Raw genomic sequence first — 24,249 nt, 5'->3', positions numbered from 1 at the left:
TTTTTCATATATTTAAAGTTTAAACCCTTATGAACATATCCTCCAAAGGATTTTTAAAAACTAAAATTATTTTAAGAGCTACAGTTACTTTAGTGACGCAGTACCTAGCCCGGTTCGGCCGTATCGAATTTTTTAAACGCGTTTTTCTCGAAACTACTTTTTTCTACACGGTATCGGCATTATCTCAAGTTCTATACAACCGAATTACTTGAAATTTTGTGTGAACCTTCTTTATATAAATCTTTATCCTTTATCTTTTATAATCCTTAATCCTTTGTTTTTTATATTTAAAAAAAAAATTCAGGAATTTCAAAAAAAAAACGTAAAAAATGATTTTTATTTTCAGGCAGTCGCCATTAAAAAAAAATTTTTCGTATTCCCTGGGGTAGGGACTATAACAGCATACATACTGATTAAGAATTTCTTTTAATTTTTTTTTCAGACCACCAGGAGAGTCAGGATCAATGTCACCAGGATGCGCCATTTTTTTACACCTGTCTCTCCCCTCCTCTAATTATTTTAATTTTTAATATTTTTTTGTAAAATTGTTTTTTTGTATTCTTAAGATATCAATAAAAATACCATAGAAAAATGGATAGCAAAAATATATATATTTTTTTTAATAAAATTCAAAAAACCGCCCAAAATTTGATTTCTAGAGTAGAATACGCCCTTAAGGATTAATTTGAGTAAATTTGTTATTCAAATTATAGCATGGAAAGTTAATACTTTTAGTTGTACTTGTATAGTTACAGTGTAATTTTTTTGCTTTATATTTTTTTTTGCAGTACCTATCAAACAATTAATTCTTTTGTCAGTTCCGTTCAGTTTCAGTATCACTGTAAAAAGTTATGAACATACAAAAATGCCCGCGAAGCTAATAAAAGCGTTATAAATTCAGTCAAATGGATCCCAGATCCAATTATTTGAAGTCAAAGCCCGTTAAAAATCCGATTTGAACAATTTTTTGGCATAAGATCGTATACTTTAAGAGTACTACTTGTGCAAAGTTTTATTCCGATATATTCATTGCAGCTGAATTTGTATACTGGCAGCGAAAGAATCGGATGGAATTGGTCCGCTTTCACAGTATGTGATAGGAATTGTTCACTTATCACACCCTGTAACGCTCATCCCCACCATTAGTAGTTTTCAACATAGCCGTTATATGGGGAATGGGCGTGGTTATTATCGGATTTTACCAATATTCTCATAAAAATGTATGAGTAGAAACTAAAGATACTTATTCCGAGCAAGTTTGGTTGGGTAAGTTTTGGCGGTTTGGAAAGTATATGCATTAAACCAAATTGAGGGCGGGGTTACGCTCACTTAAAAAAAATCCCCTGTAACAATTTACAGGTTTATAACTTCATTTAGTACTTAGTTATGGGAGATAGGTTTTCGATTAATGGCGTTTTTTGGAGGTCTGATTATGCCCACCTGCAACATCGACCGCTCTTTGGTCCCAAGCATGTGACAAATTTCATCTAGATATCTACATTTTCACTCAAGTTATCCTTTCCAAAACATAAAATACACACATATGTACATGCATACATACAAGTGAAGCTCTTAAAAACCTTGCAAAAACAAGGCAGATAGTATTGATTACTAAAGTCACATTTAAATTTCAGAAATTTGCATCAAACAGATATATTCTGAAACATAATTACATGTCTTATGCAATATTTCCTATAGAATGAATTTTGTTTGTTTAATTATGTATCTACGTTAATCTTCTTATTAACTGGTGTAAGCAACAGCGCGTCAGTTGTTTTTCCTTTTCGCAAGGTGGCGTCAGTTGGAGGTTCCAAGCGAAGCCAGGTCCTTCTCCACTTGGTCTTTCCAACGGAGTGGAGGTCTTCTTCTTCCTCTGCTTTCGCCGGCGGGTATTGCGTCAATTACTTTCAGAGCTGGAATGTTGTCGTCCATTCGTACGACATGACCTAGCAACGAAGCCGCTGTCTCTTGATTCGCTCTCATTCTTTCATCGAATGCGATATTCACCGAGACCAACGCGCAAAGGACCATAAATCTTTCGCAGATTTGCTTCCTTATCCAGGTTGGAGAAAGCAGAACTAACGGCGCGATTGCTAAGGTCAATGATGTCATTATCATTGGCATACGCCAACAGCTGCACACTCTTATAGAAGATTGTACCTTTTCGGTTTAGTTCTGCTCAAATTACTTTCTCCAGAAAAAGGTTGAAGAAGTCACACGAAAGAGAGTTGTCTAGTCTGAAACCTCGTTTGGTATTGAACGGCTCGGAGAGGACCCTCCTGATTCTGACGGAGCTTTAAGTGTTGCTCAACGTCAGTTTACACACCCGTATTAGTTTTGCGGTGATACCAAATTCAGACATCGCGGCATAAAGGCAGCTCCTTTTCGTGCTGCCAAAGGCAGCTTGGAAATCAACGAATCTCTTTTCACGGGTCTTTTCCAAGATTTAGTGTATGGTGAATATCTGGTCGCTTGTTGATTTTCCAAGACTAAAGTCTCTCTGATAAGGTCCAATCAGTTTGTTGACGGTGGGCTTTAATCTTTCACACAATACGCTCGATAAAGCCTTATGCGCGATGTTGAGAAGGCTTATCCCACGGCAGTTGGCACAGATTGTGAGATCTCCCTTTATATGGATTGGACAGAGCACACTTAAATTCCAATCGTTGGGCATGCTTTTGTCCGATCATATTTTACAAAGAAGCTGATGCATGCTCCTAATCAGCTCTTCGCCGCCTTGTTTGAATAGCTCGGCCGTTTTATTGTTCTTCAAATGGGTAATTACTATTCAAACTTCTTCATGGTCGAGCAATGGAACGTCTGCTCCATCGTCATCGATTGGAGTATCGGGTTCGCCTTCTCTTCTGGTTTTGTACTTTCAATGCCATTCCGCAGGCTAGAGATTTCTCCCTCTATAATTTTATCTGCCCATCGGTCACTAGATCACCTTTGGGGGTCTGTAAGAATATGCTCCGGTCTTGAAACTTTCTCTTAGACGCCATATCTTCTCGTAGAATTTTCGAGCATTACCCCTGTCGGCCAGCTTATCAAGCTCTTCGTACTCACGCATTTCGGCCTCTTTCTTTTTCTGTCTGCAAATGCGTCTCGCTTCCCTCTTCAACTCTCGATATCTATCCCATCCCTCACGTGTTGTAGTCGATCGTAACGTAGCGAGGTAGGCAGTCTGTTTTCTCTCGGCACGGCACTCCTCGTCGTACCAGATGTTCTTTCGCATTTCCCGAAAACCAATAGTTGCGGTTGCAGCTGTAAGCAAGGAGTTTGAACTTCCGTTCCACAGTTCCCTTAAACCGAGTTGTTGACGAATTCTCTCAGAGAGCAGGAGTGCAAGCCGAGTGGAAAATCTTTCGGCTGTCTGTTGTGATTGCAGCTTCTCGACGTCGAATCTTCCTTGTGTTTGCTGCCGTGCGTTTTTTGCTGCACAGAGGCGAGTGCGACAAGATAGTCCGGTGCCTTACTTGGGAAGGTGCCGCTGCCCAACTATTTGCGGTCCTCGTTAGATTGAAGGCTGACATCACCGCCGTCCAAGATATGCGATGGACGGGACGAGGACTGAGGCGAGTAGATCCTTGTGGCATTTATTATGTTAATAATTAGAAATAAATAAAACATATAACATTCGTATATTTCAGTATATTCAGTATATCATAACAAATAAACAGTTTGTATTTCTTAAAGTTTGCGAAAAACGGTTGGCACATGTAATTATTTCGCGCACAGTATTATGCTGTGAAAATGCCCACAATCGAACTACAATCACGCCTACTTTCCATAAATCACATTTTTAAATATCAAATGATTATTTCCCTTTACAATATATAAAACCTTGCGTAAGCAATACCTCTAACATATTCTATATTACGTGGACAAATTGGATCGAACCAAGTATCAGATGACTTAATATCAAAAATATAGTTTAATATTATATATGTATGAGATATACTCGTATTAGGCCTATTTTATTTGACCAGCGCGTTAAGTTATCAGCTTAATTTGTAGGAAAGCCTTAGCCAACATATTGGCTAATCGAAATCTGTACATAGGCTGCTATATATATTTCTGGACTAGGCAACAGTAAGTGTTGCCAGGTGCAATCTGACATTTCCATTGGAAAGTTTGACATTTTTTAGCATAACATAACTCAGAAGGTTTTGCCATTTAATCGTGAATTGTTTTATTTACAGGGAATTAAAAAATTCATCTCGGTCAAAAAATGGAATTAACTTGTGAACATTTTCGTGCGATCATTTTTCACGACTTTCGAAGTGGATTATCACGACAAGAGTGCATCGATGAACTAAAATCTTTGTATGGCTATGAAGCACCATCTTATAGCACTGTGAAAAACTGTTACAACGAATTCCATCGTGACCGACGCTCGCTCAAAGACGAATTCCGTGAAGGTCGTCTAAAAACAGCCGTTGTGCCAGAAAACATCGATTCCGTACGTGAACTGATAATGCAAGACCGTCATGTAACATACCTTCAGATAGAGGCATGCCTATGCATTTCTCCCACCAGCATACATTCGATATTGCATGAACACCTGGCCGTATAAAAGGTTTGTTCTCGTTGGATCCCGGCCAATTTGACAATCGCTCAAAAAAAGGCTAGTTTGGATTGGTGTAAAGAAATGCTGAAAAAATCGCGGTACTTCAAAAGACAAGACGTTTATAAGATCGTCACAGGTGACGAATCATGGATCTATGCGTATGAGCCCGAAACAAAACAGCAATCGACCGTGTGGGTCTTCCAAGACGAGCCAAATCCAACGAAAAAAAAAAACATTTTCGTTAATAAATATTCCTATTTTCATTATTAGGCCAGAAATATATATAGCAGCCCTCGGATTAGCTTATGTATTGAACTATATGCATTGCCAGTTCATCGTTTTTTTTCATTTACAACATTTTGTTTTTTCCAAAAAAACTATCGTTGGAAATTTGTATAAATATTATTATGACAGATGAAAACGTAAACGAACCAAAATAGATTGTTGTGGAAATACTAGATGGAAAACTGAAAAAAGATCTGGTAAGTAGTAAATTAAAACTAAGCCAAAATTAAAACATGTTTTGTTGTCAACTTTTTGGCAATGTCTTCTCAGCCTCAATCAATGAAGAGGATGATATAGTTTTAAATATATTGGATTATCCAGCCACTTCACCAAGTACTTCAACGGAGAATTCTGAAGGCGAATAGCCGGAACTTTCAAAATATTTTGATTTCATATATACGATTGAAAACTCTGCAGATTAGGATTTGTAATTCCATTTTCGCTTAAATCGCAGGACTTTGGACTACTTAATAGGTATGAATGACTTTAGTTTTGCAAATTTTCTTATATGTGAATTTTACTTTGCTCCGAAGAAGCTAAAATAAAACAATGATCTACATGTGTGTATTAGAGTGTGCCATTCTGAGGCAACCTTTTTTTTTCAACTGAAAAACAGGCTCAAAACTTTCGAAAATGTGTAAAAAAAAGTCCCTCAAAAGATGAGCTCCTAATATTAATATTAAGAGGTGCCTATTTCAAATTTTCTGTTTTCCATATAAATTAGATGGAAAAAAAATCATTTTTTTTGTGGTGGTTATTGTGCGGAGGTTTTATATGTGCCCCGATGGCTGCCAGTAGGGATGGTAAACTCGATCCCGATTCTACTCGAAAATCGAGTGTCTATGCGACTTCATGGCATCTCACCCTTCAACACAAAATTCATCACACCACACAACATTCAGCGCACATAACATTTGTCACACAACTCACACTCATCACACCACACAACATCCAGCACACATAACATTTGTCACACAACTCACACTCATCACACAACACAACATTCAGCACAAAACTTGCATCATCATACGCACAACCCTACGCAACAAACCAACCACACTACACCCACCATACGTTATCGTTTTCACCACCAAACCGATAAAAAAAGGATTGGCGAGCTCGGGGTGGAATTAATTCGCTTTTTTACGCCCGTACCGAAGAGACACGTCTCGCCAATTCGTGCACCGCCTCGCCATTTTGAACACAAGACACACGTCTCGCCAATCGTGCACCGCCTCGCCAATTTGAACACCAGACACACGTCCCGCCAATTCGTGCACCATCGATCCGCCAGTTTTGAACTGCATAAAGGTCTAATCCAACGTTGGAATCCCTCATCCGGTCGCGTGTGTGTGTGTGCCGTGAACAGTGTGTGAAAGTGAACAGTGTTCAAGGAATTATACCTAGCTCATTATACGTGTAAATTTGAATTTAAATTCTGAAGTCTCACCCGCAAAGGGAAATACATCCAAATATAAAATACTACATTGTTTTTATAAATCTTTCGCTTAATATTTAATTAGACCCACAAAGGAATACATAATCCAAGGGTAAGTATTCCCCCCAAACGAAGTGCAGAGAACAAGTGGTCCTTCGAGCCGCTCAGAAAGGCACCTAAGTTAAACACCACAAACAAAAAAAACAAAAAAAAAGTGAAGAAAATTAATATTAACAAATAGCATAAAACGGGCGCGGTATAACACCAAACAAAGGTCAATAACCTCAAAATACATAAGCGGGCGCGGTTAATACAAAATAACTAACTAAAGAAACTAAAACGAAAGTGAAGTGACAATAGAAACGATACTGAAAAGTGCTGTTAAAAGAAATACATATATGTATAAAAGAATGCTCAAAGTGCAGTGCTAAAAAACCAAGAAATACATACATAAATATATAAAAGAATGCTCAAAGTGCAGTGCAGTGCTAAAAGAACAAGAAAAATACGTACATACATAACGTATAAGTGACAAAACCCCAAAAACATACGTCAGAACAAACAAGGAGTACAAGCAACGTGGGAACAGACTACAAATCCAACACGGAAAACTTCAAAAAGGAAACAAAAACCAAAAAGAGGAAAACGACTAAGGAGAACACAAAGTATTGCCCAAAAACCTTTGACGGAAGAAAAAGTGAGTTCATTCCAATTTGATTTTTTATAAAATTATGTATGCGCATATGTATGCTTGATATATAGTTGAAGCTGTAAGACGCATACAGCTATTTAGAAATAACCCAACTGTTCTATACGAAAAATCGGTTAGACAGTTCGGTATATACATACATATGTATGTATAGGTACCGAAATAATTGAAAAAATTGCGGTACCTGCCTGTCACTTATTTTGTGTTTGCAAACACACTGTAATTTTCCAAAATCAAAAAAAAAAAAAATTTTTTCTTTCCAAGTCAAGTATTATTACTTGCATATCCTGGTGATACCCCTTGGGCTAAAAAAGCAACAAGCAGGATCGCCTATAATAAATAAGCAAAGGCGAGCAAAAAAAAGAACATGCAAATACATACATATGTACACAAATAAGTAAAGGTACTCGATCGTGTAAGAGATACATACATACATATGGGCATATACATACATACATACAAAAATTTATGGGCAATCGAACTTTCCGCGCCAAATTTTATATGCCGTAATTAATATACATATATTCATGGACATATGGTACATACATAAATCGACTGTAAAAATTTTTTGAAAAACTGTTGTTACATAACTACCTGCCTTCAAGCTTACTTCGTGTCTCCAAACACACTACAAAAAAAAAAAACTAAAATTTTTTCAAAGTCAAGTATTCGTACTTGCAAGTTCTGGTGATACCCCTTGTGCTAACAAAGCAACATGCAGGATCGCTTTAAAAATAAGCAAAGGCAGAAGAAAAAAAAAATATAACAACAACATAACAGTGGATATTTGTGTATGTACATATGTGTACATATTAAAGGGTTGCAAGAATTAATTCACGCTATGAATGCAACAGAGAATTTATGAATTCATCTCATAACTCGAGTTAAGCGCCGACGCTGAGTTGGAATTATGTGAATACAAGTTAACGGCAGCAGCCACACAGATACTTAACGATAAATGTAAACAAATTGTATCTTCTCACAGTATTACTGCTTGGTCAGCAGAATACTTTAATTAATAAGAAATCAATATATCACTTGTTTTGATAAGTAAGCAAAATCCAATATTCCATTATTTGTTTTGATAATGAGAATAATTGGAAATCCAATGCTCTGGCATTTCATCACTTAATGTAATGCCAAAGCATCTTTAGTAATAAGCATAGAATTATAAGAATATAAATATAAGTGCTTTTACTAATAAAGATCAGTGTATAATCGGCAAGCGTATTGAGTGATCATCTTGATGATCAAAGCGCACCATACATTGTCACTCAAACCAACACTTTGTTTAATTTCTACCGCGCGTAGCGGAACGGAATATATTTTTTAATACTTCCCACACAAGGGAAGTTAATTGGCGCCCAACGTTAAGGCACGTGTTCGTCGTATAAAGGGAGAGAAATGTATCCCTAGAACCATAACGGTCGCGATTAGTGAACACTAACCGGTAAACGTACATAAACCTCGTGCGAGAGGTAGTACATATGTGAATAACGCATTAAAAATTAAAGAGAAAAAACAAGTATCCCAAGAAAAGGGAGAAAAGCCAAACCAAACTTGAAGTAAAGTGAGCAAAAACTTCATTGCTTGTTGTGTTGTGACAATCGCAGAATAAATAAGAACAAAATTTTTTTTAAAATAAATTTTTAAAAAATGAACAGTGAATAAAAAAGTAAAGAGTGACTTAAATCACAAAATACAAATATTTAAAAAACAAAAAAACATCATTAGGCATTGCACGTCAAGCAGCGGCGTAGCCATCGAGGGAAACCAAGGACTAAGGAAATTACAACACACCACAAAAGACGAGGAGAAGAAGGAGTAAGATTTTATTATCCACATTTATCAAATATATTAGTACATTAATACATAAGACAAACAATTTTAGCAATTAAGTTTAAACTATTAAGAATCATTGAAGGCTCGACCAGCCAAATAATAAAATATTTTTAAAGCCGCGATTTACCACCGCAAGGGGGACCCGCCGGTTTATAATAAAACTCAATTCTGCGATTCTGAACTACAGACCCTCCAGAATAAAAGAGTCTCCTTTCCTAGAAAGGATCAAAAAATAAAAATAAAAAAATAAAACAACTGACTTGGACTATAACAAAATAGACAGAATAGTTAGAAATTTTGAAAGATTTGTAGAAGTCGATAGGATTAAAATTGCCCATATTTAAAGAAAAATTAATTTATCAAAAATGCCTTTAAGTAGCGAAAATGAGACTTTAGTCGCAAGACTAATTGCGGCCACGAACGCATCACTCAGATTAGAAATATCTGAAATGCGCAGGCAAATAGAAGACTTAACGAAGTCTACAACAATAACAGATTACCAACCTGAAGAAATAAATTCAGAGATTCGCTGTGACGAATCCCTAGAAGTAATAAAATCTTTACCAGAATTTGGGGGAAAGCAAAATAAATATGTTAGCTGGAGGGAATCGGCTAACAACGCAATGAGCTTATACATAAGAGGCAGCCGTAGGTATTTTGCTGCATTAACTATATTAAGAAATAAAATCACTCACGATGCTAATGACATCTTGTCCAACCACGGAACAGTCCTAAATTTTGATGCTATATTAGCACGATTAGATTTCGCTTACGCCGATAAGCGACCAGCTCATATAATCGAGCAAGAAATGAGTATTCTGCGTCAAGGCAATTACTCTATAATTGAATATTATAATAAGGTTAATGAGAAATTAACCTTGCTAATAAATAAAACCATAATGACTTACGGATCAGATAGCGCCGTAACTAAGGAATTCAATGCTAAAAATAGGCGGGATGCTTTACGCACATTTATAACGGGACTAAACGGAAATTTAGCTAATATACTATTTTCTCTATCGCCAAGCGACTTACCAAATGCTTTAGCAAAAGCACAAGAATTAGAATCCAACAATATGCGAGCAGCATTCGCATTACAATTTGGAAAAAACTATTCAAATCCCAACAATAATAACAGGCAACATACTACTAACAACAGATTCAATAATGGTAATTTTAATAATAATTTACGTTTCCCACAAGTCCAACCACAAAGGAATTATAACCAAAGAATGGGATACCAGAATAACCAACCACGACCTACACCAATGGATGTCGACTCAAGCATCCATACACGCAACCGTATGTTGCAAAAGCCAACAACATTTAATCAAAACAATTTGGAAAAAAGGCCACATGGAAGTACACAACAGAATGTGCAGCCACCGACTAAGACACAGCGCATTAATAATAAAGGGTGATTTTTTAAGAGCTTGATAACTTTTTTTAAAAAAAAAACGCATAAAATTTGCAAAATCTCATCGGTTCTTTATTTGAAACGTTAGATTGGTTCATGACATTTACTTTTTGAAGATAATTTCATTTAAATGTTGACCGCGGCTGCGTCTTAGGTGGTCCATTCGGAAAGTCCAATTTTGGGCAACTTTTTCGAGCATTTCGGCCGGAATAGCCCGAATTTCTTCGGAAATGTTGTCTTCCAAAGCTGGAATAGTTGCTGGCTTATTTCTGTAGACTTTAGACTTGACGTAGCCCCACAAAAAATAGTCTAAAGGCGTTAAATCGCATGATCTTGGTGGCCAACTTACGGGTCCATTTCTTGAGATGAATTGTTGTCCGAAGTTTTCCCTCAAAATGGCCATAGAATCGCGAGCTGTGTGGCATGTAGCGCCATCTTGTTGAAACCACATGTCAACCAAGTTCAGTTCTTCCATTTTTGGCAACAAAAAGTTTGTTAGCATCGAACGATAGCGATCGCCATTCACCGTAACGTTGCGTCCAACAGCATCTTTGAAAAAATACGGTCCAATGATTCCACCAGCGTACAAACCACACCAAACAGTGCATTTTTCGGGATGCATGGGCAGTTCTTGAACGGCTTCTGGTTGCTCTTCACCCCAAATGCGGCAATTTTGCTTATTTACGTAGCCATTCAACCAGAAATGAGCCTCATCGCTGAACAAAATTTGTCGATAAAAAAGCGGATTACGGAACACTGATTTTGGTAATAAAATTCAATGATTTGCAAGCGTTGCTCGTTAGTAAGTCTATTCATGATGAAATGTCAAAGCATACTGAGCATCTTTCTCTTTGACACCATGTCTGAAATCCCACGTGATCTGTCAAATACTAATGCATGAAAATCCTAACCTCAAAAAAAATCACCCTTTATTAAGGAGGATCATTTTTTAGGCCAAAATTAACTCTGCCATATATATTTCTAGATGACAGGGTTACGGGTCAAAACTTTAAAATATTAATAGATACAGGAGCAACTAGTTGCTATATTAAATCAGGAATATACAAAAATAAAAATAAATTGGATATACAAAAGAGAGTAAAAACAATTAATGGATTTTCGATAATACGCTATTATCACATTATCACATTATTCGGTAAAAAACAAATATTCTACGAAATCGAAAATTTGGAAGCAGACTTATTAATAGGATACAAATTTTTGAACGACATTAATGCTGTGATTAACTTGGAAAAAAAGAAATTAATAATAAATAATGAAAAAGAGGAGGATATATTTAGCTTAGGATGCGAATATGAGCATCAGAAAAGTAAGGATAATTTAAAGATCGTAAAGGAGGACGAAATTACTTTGGAAGCAAAGACTTCTAAAGCGCCAGCCGACGGGAATACCGGCAAATATAAAAAAATAAATATTGTGGAGCAGGAAAGCTCTACAACGCCAGCTGAAGATTTATACCAGCAGAGTAGAAGTAAAAATTATGTAAAAAATATTGTGGAACGAAAAAGTTCTACAACGCCAGCCGATGATAATACCGGCAAATTAAATAAAAAATATATTGTGGAACAAAGAAGTTCTACAACGCCAGCCGATGATAATACCGGCAAATTAAATAAAAAATATATTGTGGAACAAAGAAGTTCTACAACGCCAGCCGATGATAATACCGGTAATATAGAAGAGGAAAACTATGTAAACAAAATTACTTTAGAGGAAAAGTTCTCTAAAGCGCCAGTCGAAGGAAATACCGACATAAACGAAGATGAAATTGAAAATTTAAGAGAGGAAATTAGAAATGAAATATATAAAATACATTCTTCAATAAATATGAATTTACCGTTTCGAACGGATATAAAAGCGGAAATAACGACAATTGTTGAAACTCCTATATGGAGTAAACAATACCCATATCCTCTTTCTGCTAATTCCTTCATAAACGAAGAGGTAAAAAAAATGATGGAAGATAAAATAATAAGGCCAAGTAAGAGCGCATATAATTCACCAATTTGGGTTGTACCAAAAACAGGTGTAAATGAAGACGGTACGCCGAAATTGCGAATGGTAATCGATTATAAAAAATTAAATGAAGTAACAAAATCGGATAAATATCCAATTCCGGATAGCAATATAATACTTTCAAATTTAGGAAGTTCGAAATATTTTTCCACAATAGATCTGGAATCGGGTTTTCACCAGATCCTTATTAAAGAACACGATATTGAAAAAACTGCATTTTCAGTAAATAACGGAAAATACGAATTTTTAAGAATGCCATTTGGTTTAAAAAACGCGCCTAGTATATTTCAAAGGGCGATGGACAATGTTTTAAGGGACTTTATTGGAAAATTTTGTCACGTTTATATTGACGATATAATCGTATTTTCAAAAAGCTTCGAGGAACATAAAAAACATTTAAGTATAATAATAGAAGTTCTAAAAAACGCAAATATGAAAATTTCATTACAAAAATCTAAATTCTACCAAGAAGAAGTAGAATTTTTGGGATATATTGTTGCAAAGAATGTTATAAAGACAGATCCAAAAAAAGTTGAAACAATTTTAAATTTTCCGGTTCCAACAACTTTACGACAGTTACGAAGTTTCCTAGGAATGATTGGATATTACAGGAAGTTTATTAAAAATTATGCTAAAATAGCAAAACCATTAACAATACATTTATCAGGTGAAAACGGAAGAGTTTCACAACATATGTCCAAAAAAATTAAAATTAGATTGGAACAAGAAGGACTTTTGGCAATTGAGAAAATGAAGTCTATATTAGTAGATCAAGTCGAATTAATTCAACCAAATTTTAACGAAACATTTATATTAAAGACAGACGCATCAAATGAAGCTATTGGTGGAGTCTTAAGCCAAGGGGGCAAACCTATTACATTTATATCTAAAACATTAAATTCAACAGAAAGAAATTACGCGACTAATGAAAAGGAGCTATACGCTATCGTATGGGCATTAAAAAATCTAAGAAATTATTTATACGGAGTTTCAGATTTGGAAATTCATACTGATCACCAACCACTAACATTTGCAGTCTCACCTAGAAATCCAAATGCCAAAATGAAAAGATGGCATGCTTTAATTGGAGAATATGGAGCAAAAATTATATATAAACCAGGTAAAACAAATGTGGTAGCAGATGCTCTATCACGACAATTTCTTAATAATTTATCCGACGAATCGTCAACCACAGTAACCCAACATTCAGCTGAAAGTAGTGATCATACTCAGATACCCGAGACAAAAAAACCATTAAACCAATTTAAACAACAAATTTTACTAAGTAAAAATAGATTTACAACACATGAGCAAATTTAAGAATTTGGGAAAATTAGACATTTAATTGAATACGATACTGTTGATAATTTAATCACAATATTAAAGGAATACATCAAACCAAATATAGTTACGGCAATACATTGCTCAATAGAGGATCTGTACGAAATACAAGCGAAAATAAGAGAAACATTTACTAATAAATTCATATATACGAAAAATTTTGCAATTGACATAACGAACAGAGAAGACCAAGGAATTATAATTGAACAAACTCATACACGAGCACATAGAAGTTACCAAGAAAATTTGAATCAAATTTGCAAAAAATATTATTGGCCTGAAATGAGAAAACAATTCAAAGAATATGTAAGGAATTGTGACATATGTAATAAAAACAAATATGATAGACACCCTATAAAAATACCAATTGGAGAGGTCCCAATACCTACAGAGGAAGGAGTACAGATACACATGGATATATTCTATGCGCAATCTTTAAAATTCATTACGTGTATAGATAGCTATTCCAAATCGAAGATAAGATTAATTTAGAAGATAAAGTGTTAGAAATATTACAAAGCTTCCCTAATATAAAGAAGTTAACAATTGATAATGAACCAGGATTCACTACGGTACAATTTAAGTCCTTGATGCAGAGACTTCAAATAGAAATATTTTTTTGTAACCCAAATCATAGTACCACGAATGGTCAAATTGAGAGAGTACATTCAACAATAATTGAAATTTCACGATGTATTAAACAAGAATATAATTTAATAAGCTTTTCAGAATCAATATTTAGAGCTGCCCAACAATATAATAAAACTATACATTCGGTAACTAATGAGAAACCATTTGAAGTACTTTATAATAAAGTCTCTCATGATATTTTACCAGACAAACTTTTATCAGCACAAACTAAGATGCTAGAAAGACACAATAAAAGTAGAATTAATAAAACATATTTATGCGGAGATGTTATATATGAAAAGATTACAGGAGAGAGAAATAAACTAAATCCTAGATACAAGAAACAGGTAGTAAAAGAAGACTTAGGGAATAAAGTTAGAATTAACTACAGGAATAGAATAGTACATAAAGATAATATTAAATCTTAATCATATATTTTTAGAGGATGATACCCCTAATTATTCTAACATTAATTACATATACAATGACAGACATTGTGGACTACACAAGAGAAGATTACGTATTATTAGACGACGGAGATGTAGCCCTGTATAATGACTACGGAAATATTTTTCACATCACTAATTTAACATACTTTAGAGAACTTATAAGTTCAGACACAAATTATTATAATAAAAAACTCAGATATAAAAATTTTGAACAAAATAATGAACAAGACAAGGCATATATTAATGATTTAGACACAGATCCAGAAATAGAACTCATAGAAACTTTATTAGAACAACTACAAACTAAAGATACAAGATATAGGAGAGGAATAAATGAAATAGGTACATTATGGAAGTGGATAGCAGGAACACCAGACCATGACGACCTAGTGTTAGTAAATAATAAATTAAACGAATTAATTGACAATAATAATAAACAATACACAACAAATTCTAAAACTTTTGGAATTATTAACCAATTAACTGAAACAATCAATAACATTAATGAAAACTCAAATATTAAAATTCTAATTACAAAATATGATTAATACAATAGCTATAGGAAAAATGGGAATTTTGAACCCGACAATTTTAAATTTAGACGAGATTAAAAGTATAATTAAGAATGAACATGGACGATTGACAATAACTGATATAATAGATATTTCAAATTTTAAAATAGTACAAAATAAAGATGTAATAGTTATATATATTAAGTATCCAAAAATTATATATGATTGCAAATATTATGAAGTAAGAGCAATTCCACAAAAAGATGGTAAATTAATAATTAATAATGAAATTGCGAAATGCAAAAAAGAATATATAAATATTAAAAATTGCAAAAGAGAAATGATAAATACTTATTGTAAAATTAATAATAAAAATACTTGCCTATCAGATATTTTGTCCAATAAAAAAGGGAAATGTAAAAAAATTAAAGAAAAACATAAAGACATAGATATAATTAAAGAAGGAGCAATATTAGTCTCTGGAAATCATACTATAGATGACTCTGCCATAAATGGAGTTTACCTTGTAACATTTGAAAATTATACAAATATTGATAATATAACTTACGAAAATATTGATTGTAAAATTTGGAATTATTTAAAAAATAATCATATTAATAACTTTGAAATTATAGAATACATTGAAACAAAAAACAAAGAATTTGAATTTGAAAACATAAATATTTTGAGTGAAAGAATTAAAGAATTTAAAAATCATTCACTTTTCTGGTACATAATTGTAATACTTGTACTATTAATAACAATATACATAAACTATAAGATTTTAAAATTAAAAAAAATATATAAAACCAATAAGCAAAGCAAAAAATTAAAATTTCAAGAATTGTCATATAATGCTATTTTAGAGAGCATTTACAAAATATCAAAAAATGATACTGAATCGGGGACGATTCATCTTAGAGAGGGGGGAGTTAACGGCAGCAGCCACACAGATACTTAACGATAAATGTAAACAAATTGTATCTTCTCACAGTATTACTGCTTGGTCAGCAGAATACTTTAATTAATAAGAAATCAATATATCACTTGTTTTGATAAGTAAGCAAAATCCAATATTCCATTATTTGTTTTGATAATGAGAATAATTGGAAATCCAATGCTCTGGCATTTCATCACTTAATGTAATGCCAAAGCATCTTTAGTAATAAGCATAGAATTATAAGAATATAAATATAAGTGCTTTTACTAATAAAGATCAGTGTATAATCGGCAAGCGTATTGAGTGATCATCTTGATGATCAAAGCGCACCATACATTGTCACTCAAACCAACACTTTGTTTAATTTCTACCGCGCGTAGCGGAACGGAATATATTTTTTTAATACTTCCCACACAAGGGAAGTTAATTTGCAGATACAGAGAAGACATTGTGAGTTGCTGTTTATCGCTAGCAGGTAGACTCAGCTCATTCATCTCATAAACAAACCCAACTCACACTCATATCATCAACCAGCAGTGAATGCAAAGCGTTAGCGTTCGCTTAGTAGTGGAATAGTGTGTGATCGTCACTTATTGTTATGTGAATTCATTGTTTCTCTCATTCTTTTAACAGAACACTGTGCACCCATAGTGTTCAGCTAAGCAAGCAAATAGAGAAGATAAACGGAAGGGTTTTCCCCAGAACATGTTTGCCTGCATTGTACTGGCCGTAGACGCTTAACCGAGACAGTTTATTAAATATTTAAATTCGTCATTTGTTTTGTGTATACTGTGACTGGAAATGAACGCGAATGTAACTAATAAAAATGTGATACTTTGGAACTAAATGTTGTGTGTATTTTGTGACTTAAAAAGAGTTTTTTTTCAATTGTTCCAAAGGACAGGTTTTAGTTCTAAAATATTTTTATTTTTTATAATATTTTGTTGAATCTATTAATCCCTACTTAAACTTCATGAAAAATTGCAATAAAATTGAATATTGGAAACATTTTTTTATCCACATTCATATGCAATTATCTATGCGTATTTACATACATACTTCTTTCTAGTCGTGCAACTAGAATAACTCGAATTAACAGTTGTTAATTCACACGAACATCATTCACTCATCCAACATCCTTCTTGCACAGAATTAATTCACACCAACAGAATGAAATGCTTTGGTAGACCAATTCTACAAAGAGTGGGTCGTTACTTGTGAGAGCGCTATGAGTTGAGCGAACTCGTTGTTGTTCTCACTAATGAGACTCGGTCCTTATTTTACCCAAACATGAGAATTCATTTTTACGTTGTGTGAGTGAGTGCAAGTTGAAATTTTTGGACAGTGACTCAAAGTTTGTTTTTTGCGTATTCATGCAGCCCTTTAGTACATATGTATATCGCGATGTAACTACATATTTCGCGGTTATCTCTCTTACGTTTTCTCTCGACCTTAATATATACCAACATACCAATATAAAGGCTACAAATACATACGTACCTACATACAAGTAACAATATATAGAAAATATTTATTACTAAGGTCAACGAACTTAAACAAAAAAAGGGAAAGGCGTCAAAACGGAACATAAAAAAATCATCAAATTACATGTACATGGAGGATATCCGTATTCAAACATTGGAAAATAAAAAATAAAAAAACATATTTACGTATGCGCATTTTTACATATATACATGCTTATGGTATATACATATGTGCATACATCGTGTAATTATCGAAATTTCTTTTTCGCGCTCCTTTGGACTAACGTATGCAGATTAACGAAACATTTGCACACATACTTGCTTACTTAAATGTTAACATATTTACAAACATATAAAAATTTTATACTTATTTAGTATTATTATTCCGCTCTTTTCCCTATATTGCACATTCGTATTATATACATACATATGCATGTACATATGTATGTGACAAGTGTACGAAACTATAAGGAAAACTTAAGCACAAACAAACATTAAGCATAACTATATGCATATAATATATACATACGTTTATTTTGCGTCATTATTAATTTCTTTCCTTTTGCGTTCTTATCACCAAAGATAGACGTACTAAGGAATAATATACAAATTAATCGCGAGTATATCGCAGATACTTTTAACCAATACACGGTAACAAAAAAAAAATAAAATAATTATATACAAATATTTTTTGATTTGACTATTTATGCGGTGAATACGTGTTCGAAAATTTATATAATTCAATTAATTAATAATAAAAGATTCAATTCTATTATTCTTCTCATTTTTAATTACACATTTGCTCCTATTATAAATTTTTAAATTGTATTTTAAAGCAAAACAATTTTAAGCTCAAAGCTTACAATTTAATTCTATAAATGCAATCTGATAGATCTAAAGAGGTTAAACCAAGAACACCTCAATTACTGGAAATTCCAAAAATGGCTGATAATGATAAATCACAAAGCTACACGCTCGAAGCAGAGTATAAAACAAAAAAGATCAAAAGATCAGACAATATGTAGATTCATCACTGAAAGTGACAGTTTTATAAGATATTGTACAAGATTTCAAGCTTCCCCTATTACTGACATCACAGAATCAGTTTTGAATATAAAACTAGAAAGTGTGAACAATCTCTGGGGTCGCCTTCTGGCAGCGTACGATACAGTACTAGATACTGACGACGCAGAACTCCCAGAAAACGCAAAAGCTTCGGCGACAGCCAAGTGCGATAACTGCCGCGATCAGTATGAGTTAACAAAGGGAATGATAACTGAACAAATAAGTTTAGTAAGGCCAAGTAGAGCCACTACTCCCCCTCCCAGAGTAGTTACAACACCAAAAGAAGACCTAGATAAAGGCATGTATCTCAAAGTACCAGCTTGTGATACTGAAGTTTTTAATGGATGTTATGATCAATGGCCGTCCTTCCGGGACATGTTCACTGCCGTCTATATAAACCATCCTAAACTCTCACAAGCACAAAAGTTATACCATCTAAGGTACAAAACAAAAGGGGAAGCAGGCAGTATCGTCAAGCGATTCGCTTTAAATGACGAAAATTTTAAGCTGGCTTGGGAAGCACTAGTCGAAAGATACGAAAATGAAAGGGTTATGATAGAAAACCCAATAAAAACTTTATTGCATTTGCCAAAAATTCAACAAGAAACTAGCCAGGAGTTTCAAAACTTATACTCTACAGTGACTAATTGCATATCAGTGTTAAAAACACAAAATATCTCTACAGAATCGTGGGACCCCATCATAGTAACTATTTATGCAGAAACACTCCCTGATGCTGCGTTACTACGATGTGAACAATCACTTGTGGAAAGAAAAAAAATGCCCACCTGGCAACAGATGAAAACATTCCTCACTGCTCAATACGAGATAGCTGAGCGAATAGACAAAAAAATTATAAATCTAAAAAGTCATCAAAATGACTCAAGTAAAAACTTGTTTAAACCTCAAGCCAGCAATAATATGCAATACAATAGACACGTTAATAGAAGTCACACTTTTGTGTCAAACCAAACAAATAAATGGCAACCATTATGTGAAATTTGTAAGGGAGGTCATAACATAAGATCTTGCGAGAAATTTAAAAAATTATCCGTTTCTGACAGAAACAATCTTGTCAGACAACATAAACTTTGCACCAACTGTCTGTCGAATGCTCATACGACAAAAGACTGTGAAAGCAAATTTAGTTGTGTGTACTGTCAACGAAGACATCACTCATTGCTTCATATTACAAATTTTCAAAATATGAAGCAAAATCAATTTCATAAAACCACCGGGTTAGTCACTACAACCAAAAGTGATAATCCCGAAATCTCAAATCCCGAAAAAAGGGAAGAACAACCATGTTGCTCTAAAGCAGCAAAAATTCAAGCTCTTCATTCAGAGAATGAAAGCAAAATACTTTTACCCACTGCGGTCATCGCTATTGAACATAAATGAGAATTATTCAAATTAAGAGCATTAATAGATCAAGGTTCTCAAAGATCCTTTATATCATCTAAAGCTCAAAATCGGCTGAAATTGCCTGTCAAAAATTCAAATTTCCAAATTTCAGGAATGGGCGGAAGAATTATACAAAATTCAAACAAAATTTGCCCAAACGCGGATATAAGAATAGATGCACAAGCCATCGTTCTACCGCAACTCACAAATTTGCTTCCAAGCTGTGAAGTAGATAAAAAGCAATGGGAAAAATGCTCATATCTCAAATTAGCAGATCCCAACTGCCATACCCCATCACAAATTGATTTTTTATTACGTAGTGACTTAATACCTCAAATAATTCTTGAAGGTATAGAAAAAATATCCAATAAATTGTTAGCCTAAAATACAATCTTTGGGTGGATATTAAGTGGCCAAGTCACAGAAAAAATTAATTCTTTTACAACTGAAGTTGAAAATATTTCAAACGAATATTTAAATGATGAACTCAAAAAATTCTGGGAAGTAGAAGAATTACCTCAGACTACTCAACTCTCAGAAGAAGATCAGGCATGCGAAGCCTATTTTAAGTCCACAACAACAAGAAACGAAAATGGTCGTTATGTTGTGCGACTACCATTCAAACCAACTTTTCCTGAAACCATAGCTCTAGGCCACTCTAGAATATCAGCAATCCAACAATTTCTAAGCCTGGAAAAAAAGCCTGATGAAAAAAAGTGAGCTTAAATCAGCATATGATAATGTGATGGATGAATATCTAGACCTCAACCATATGGAAGAAGCTGTACCATATGAAAAAGTATCTAAAGGTAGATATTTATCTTTTTATCTGCCACATCACGGGGTAATACGACCTGAAAAACTCACAACAAAATTACGAGTGGTTTTCAATGCCTCAAAGTGTACGAGCTCAGGCAAATCACTAAACGACGTACTATATACTGGCCTAACCTTACAACCTGATCTCATGCTGCTAATACTAAATTGGTGCATGTTTAAATACGTTTTTAATGGGGATGTAGAGAAAATGTACAGACAAATTCTAGTACATAAAGATGACCAAGATTTCCAGCGAATAGTCTTCCGCAAAGTAATAGTCCAATCAGGACTACAAACTTAAAACCGTCACCTTTGGCATCAATTGCGCACCCTATTTGGCGATCAGGACACTGCATGAAGTGGCAGAAACGTGTGAAACAAATTTGCCCTTAGCAACTTCTGTGTTACAAACACAAACATACGTGGACGACATACTATCAGGTAGCCACAGTATCGCGTTAGCATGCGAATCACTATCGCAAGTGATCAAAGCATTAAATTCAGCAGGTTTCCCCCTAAAGAAAATTACTTCAAATCATCCTGATATAATAAAAGACATTAAAAAAGAAGACTTATTAGATACAGACTTCCTTAAATTTGAAAAGGCTAGTACAACAAAAACCCTAGGGATTCAATGGAATGCGATAACAGATCAATTCTCATATACAGTTGAGTCAATATCTGCAATGTCCGCTAGTACAAAACGCCAAATACTTTCCTCGGTGGCAAAACTTTTCGACCTCGCAGGATGGCTTTCGCCAATAATGATTCAAGCAAAAATCCTCATTCAAGAATTGTGGCAAGATCGCACTGAATGGGATGAACAGGTAAAACCTGTACGTTTAACAAAATGGGTACAATTTGCTAACAATTTACATACTATATCTGAAATTCGAATCCCTCGATGGGTAAATTTCACCCCTAACATTAACACAGAATTACACGGTTTCTGTGATGCCTCTGAAAAGGCTTATTGCGCAACAGTTTACATATGCACACAATACGATAACAAAATATCTGCACACCTCTTGGTAGCCAAAGCCAAAGTTGCACCTTTGAAGACACTCAGTCTGCCACGGCTTGAACTGAATGGTGCTCTTCTGTTAGCAAAATTAATTTCAATAGTTCAAACCCATCTAAAATTAACCGATCATAAAACATATCTTTGGTCAGACTCAGAAATAGTTTTAGCATGGTTAGAAAAACCACCCTATTGCTGGAAGACCTATGTATCTAACCGAATATCCCAAATTCTAGACTTAGTTGGCCCAGCAAAATGGCAACATGTTGCAAGTGCGGATAACCCAGCGGATCTTGGGACAAGAGGTTGCAAGCCACTGCACCTCACCAGCACTACACTCTGGTGGAATGGTCCAACATGGCTAACAGAATCACAAGAATTTTGGCCAAAGTCTCCCGCTCGTAATATAATACCGCCGGAAAGTCGGAAAATTGAAAATTTTCATATCACTCCCGAATAGGATGATATTCTCCACCGATTTTCTTCATTTCCTAGAGCACTAAGAGTAGTCGCTTACATGCACAAATTCACTCAAAGACTTAAACAAAAAATGAAAGGGATACTAAATGATCCTTGCGTGCAACTAACGCATACCGATTTGCAACATGCCAAAGTTATATCGGTATTCTGCGTGAGACGATTGTCTCATGTCTCTAATAGTGACTATAGTAATTTAGTGATTCTGTTAGTCAGGAGTCTCATTTTGGTATTCTGGCAAATAGAGTATACTACTTTACAGTATACTACTATACTGTAACTGCCAGAATACCAAAATGAGACTCCTGACTAACAGAATCACTAAATTACTATAGTCACTTTTAGAGACATGAGACAATCGTCTCACGCAGAATACCGACATTAGTCTCATTACCTACACCCAAACTCGCTATTTCAGTCGAGAGAAAGCAAAGTTGGTCGAAAGACGACCACTCGAAAAGGGAAGCTCTCTTCTCGTGTTAAATCCATTCTTGGACGCTAAGGGATTAATAAAGCAAATGGAAGATTAGCGAACTCCAGCCTTAGTTATAACGAACGACATCCCATTATAATACCTGAGAAATCCCGTTTTACTCATTTATTCCTAATATACCTTCACCAGCTTACACTACATGGTGAGCATCGCTTGATGCAGCAAATGGTCCGACAAGAATTTTATATACCGCGACTAAAGCCACATCTTAAAAAGACGATTTTTATGTGTAAACAATGTACCTTGTAGAAACATAAAATGCGTACGTAGATCATGGCAGCTTTACCACCTGAACGCTGCAATTATGCTCTACCTTTTACTATTACTGGGGTTGATTTTGCTGGACCTTTCCAGATAAAGGCCTCAATGTTAAGATCATCTACATTTAGAAAAGGGTATGTGGCTGTTTTTGTATGTTTTACGACAAAGGCAGTACACCTCGAGCTTTGTTCAGATCTGACAACTGCGGCTTTCCTCGCAGCATTCGCACGCTTTGTCGGACGACGCGGATTTCCCTCAAAGATTATGAGCGACAATGGGAAAAATTTTATCGGAGCTCAAAGAGCCACCGAGAAAGAGTTCATAAACTTTATGAAAGAAGTTTCCCCTGAAATAGTTAAAAAATATGCACCTCAAGGGATCAATTGGCAGTTTATACCTCCATGTTCTCCACACATGGGCGGACTTTGGGAATCAGCAGTCAAAAGCTTTAAGTCCCATTTAAAGAAAACGGCTGGTAATCATAAATTTAATTATGAGGAGTTTACTACACTACTCCCCGTATCGAAGCCGTATTAAATTCAAAACCTATATCACCACTCTCGCAAGATCCCTCCGATTTCACAGCTCTTACACCTGGACATTTCCTCAGAGGAGCTCCTCTTCTCGCCATACCTGAGACAGAAGAAGACTCACTCACTTTAATAAATCGATGGGAAAGAATCAAGATTCTCCATCATGAATTCAGCCACAGATGGAAGGAGGACTATCTTAAAGATCTCCATAAGAGATATCGATGGAAAACGATCCAGAAGGAACTCAGTACAGGCGAATGCGTCATCATACAGGACGAATGCCTCCCCCCAACCGAATGGCGACTAGGTCGCATTGAAAAGGTACATCGGGGACGAGATGGTCATATAAGAGTAGTAGATGTGCGAACACAAACTGGCCTACTAACTCGACCATTAGTGAAATTGTGTTTTCTTCCCAATACCGAAGAACCGATTACCGAACACAAGCGAACGCAAACGCATACATAAAGTCAAACAATAATTCATTAAAAATACACCGTTTTACAATCCGTACGTACAAAC

General features: G+C 34.8%; 1 protein-coding gene across 15 annotated transcripts in view; it reads left to right on the top strand.

Annotated features, from left to right (window-relative positions):
• LOC105234143 (probable serine/threonine-protein kinase DDB_G0276461) overlaps positions 1 to 24,249 on the top strand; it is a 412,380-nt gene that overhangs the window by 199,577 nt on the left and 188,554 nt on the right. Inside the window, exon 3 of one of the 15 annotated variants that reach the window (XM_049460459.1) lies at positions 443 to 22,649. The exons of the other annotated variants lie outside the window; for them this stretch is intronic. Coding sequence (XP_049316416.1) covers positions 18,606 to 20,120 — 1,515 coding nt within the window. The 5' untranslated portion in view covers positions 443 to 18,605 and the 3' untranslated portion in view covers positions 20,121 to 22,649. Of the gene's footprint in view, positions 1 to 442; positions 22,650 to 24,249 lie in introns of those variants that run through there. 15 annotated transcript variants of the gene reach the window in all.

This window comes from Bactrocera dorsalis, chromosome 6 (assembly GCF_023373825.1).
Source record: "Bactrocera dorsalis isolate Fly_Bdor chromosome 6, ASM2337382v1, whole genome shotgun sequence".
NCBI classification, from domain to species: Eukaryota; Metazoa; Arthropoda; class Insecta; order Diptera; family Tephritidae; genus Bactrocera; species Bactrocera dorsalis.
Note: the sequence above shows the minus strand (reverse complement) of the source record. Positions and strands in the feature narration are given on the sequence as shown.